At 56.8% G+C, this 2516-nt stretch overlaps 1 protein-coding gene across 1 annotated transcript; it reads left to right on the forward strand.

Annotated features, from left to right (window-relative positions):
- Window positions 1-1622: 1622 nt before the first annotated feature.
- LOC101103876 (uncharacterized) lies at window positions 1623-2516 on the forward strand. The gene has a single exon (XM_027963997.2). The coding sequence runs from the start codon at window positions 1689-1691 to the stop codon at window positions 2514-2516; it is 828 nt and encodes a 275-aa protein (XP_027819798.1). The 5' UTR covers window positions 1623-1688.

Genomic DNA, 2516 nt, shown 5'->3' on the forward strand with positions numbered 1-2516 from the left:
TAGAAAAACAACAGGGGACGCTGGAAAACGTCCACCCCAGCCTCACTTTAAAAATAGGCCCCATCTGTCCTGGAGAGCTTAACGCAGCACCAGCTCTAAGGCAGGAGCCTGACCAGGTTGACCCCTGGAGGCCCTCCTCACCCCAGGGTTCTGTGATTCTATGACATGGCCAGGAGTCTGGAATGGCGGCATCAGGGTATTCCCCAGTGAAGAGCAAGAGGAGGGCTAAGTCATCTACCTCCTAAAGGTAGAGGGAGCCGGGGAGAGGGCCCAGCCCGCCTGGAAGGGAGGGCCCGTGGGGGGCAGCCCACTGGCGTCTCCCCTATGTCTGGAGGATGAGCTGGGGTGGGGCTCGACAGGGGATGGAAGAAGCGAGAGTCTGGGCATTCCACGCGATTCAGACCCAAAGGACAAGGGCAGCTGAGGGGCTGTGGTCTGAGAGAGGAGCAGGCAGCTGTTTCCTGGGTGGGACAGGTTCAGATACTGCTCCGTTCTCACCAGGCAGAAGTGGAAAATTAGCATCAAGCTGGCAGTCATGGGGGACAGAAATCAGAGCCTTCCTTCTGGAAATGGGGGAGTATTGGGGACCTGGGGGACAAAGGGAATGGGGTTGGGGCTCCTGCCACCTGAGCAGGCCCCAGGACAGGAAGCAGGGTGACCTGGGCCAGAGCCTGGTCAGGCCCTAGTCCCTGTGAAGTGTCCACTATCAGACCTGGAGGAACCCCAAGAACCCTTCTTTTGTGGGGTGGATGAGATCATCTCCCTTCATCAGAGAAGATGAAGACCAAATACTGTACTCTGGAAATTTCTGTCTCACAAGTCCCACTGTAGACTTACAGCATCTCCTCGCCCCGCCCCTTGGGGTTCGTGAAGTCAAGATCAACTTAGTTACAGGGTTAGCAAGCACCACCCCCCCATTCCCATCGGTGCCCCTATCCAACAGGTGAGATGAGAACTCTTCCTCAGTAGACTGCTGGTGAGGACAAAGTCACCCCCAACCACACGGCATTGTCTTTTAGGGGTCATCAGATACACTCAAGACAGTACCTTGGCCCCCACCACTCACAAGCTATGTGATCTGAGGCAGGCCACGTCAACCCTCTGTCAGATAGGAATAGAATAATAACTGCCTCCTGGATTTGTAGTTAAGACTTACAAGGAACAAGCAAAGGACTGGCAAAGAAAAAGCACATATATCGTATCGCTTCTAAGACATTGTTCAGTAGCCGGGTGTACAGTGTAGCGGGTGATTATCTGATGTTACTCTGAAGAATGTGTGTCTTGGTGCCTCGAATTTCACCATTAGAGACTTAGTCCTTTGTCTCTGTGGTTTTCTGGAGTCCCTGCTTGAAAGGTGAATGGGAATTTCAGAATGTGGGCTACAGAGAAAGGAAAACAGAGACTGCCCCACTTTTTCTAGGGGGTCCTCTGACTTCCGTTATTCTCAGGGTCTTGCCTTCCTCCCCATCTCTTGCCCTTTGTGCTTTCTGAAGAACATGGGGCCTGCTTTCCTGTTTGAAAAAAATCCCTGGGCCTGGGAGGAAGATGGGGAGAGGAACACCTGGAAAGCCCAGTGGGAGGTGGCCGGGAGCTGACCCAGCTCTCTCCCCACCAGGTCCAGGGAACCAGCCTCTAGGTGGGATTTCAGCAGTTCTGTACCACAAAGCTTCGTCCGCCTGCCCAGGACAATGTCCGGACACCAAGCGGGCCGTCCCAGCACCGGCAGCCGCAACGTGTCCTTCATGGCCCAGACTCCAGGCTGGCCCCACGGCCCCAGCATGACCGGGGCGAGCAACCCCAAGCGCTCTCGGACGCCAAGCGGCTCCGAGGCCAGCAGCAACCATTCGGAGCCCACCAACAGCCCGGGCTCCCCCAGACTGCCGTTGAGGAGAATCTGCATGGGCCGGCCCTACAACTCCAAGTGTGTGGAGACAAGTCACCTGGCGAAGGGCCCCAAGGTGGCCAGAAAGCCCATGTGTCGCGGCAACCCCTACTGCCTGCTCTGCACAGATCGTCCCTCGGGTCCCTCTAACCCCACCTTCCTGGATCAGCTCATCAAAGGCATCAGCTACCTTGACAGATCCACCAATGCCTTCTACAGCAACTACCCTAAGTCCCTGAACCTGCCGAGGCTTGCAGCCAACTACCTGGAACGCGCCGCCAACTCCATCCACCTGGACCACCTGGACCACGCCTCCCCCCGCAGTTATTGTAACCACAGCAGCAGAGCGGCCGCCTTCGACTACCCCTGCGGCAGCACCTCCGTGTTGCCGTCTGGAAGGGCTGTCAACGCTGTGCAGTACATGGATAACTCTGCCAACACGAGCTGCTTTCCCGGGTTTCAGGGCCAGAACCTCACTCCCATCCTGCCCCAGAGGCCGGGGATAAAGCTGCCTGAGCTCCCATTGTTTAGCAACGGGATCTTTTCCTTAGGTCGCCTGCCCAAGTTCTGGGAAGCAATCCGCTCAGGCTGCAGAGCCCCGGAGCCCATCTCTAAGCCCTCCAGCTGGTGGTGA

The sequence above is a fragment of the Ovis aries genome, chromosome 2 (genome assembly GCF_016772045.2).
Source record: "Ovis aries strain OAR_USU_Benz2616 breed Rambouillet chromosome 2, ARS-UI_Ramb_v3.0, whole genome shotgun sequence".
Lineage (NCBI taxonomy): Eukaryota > Metazoa > Chordata > Mammalia > Artiodactyla > Bovidae > Ovis > Ovis aries.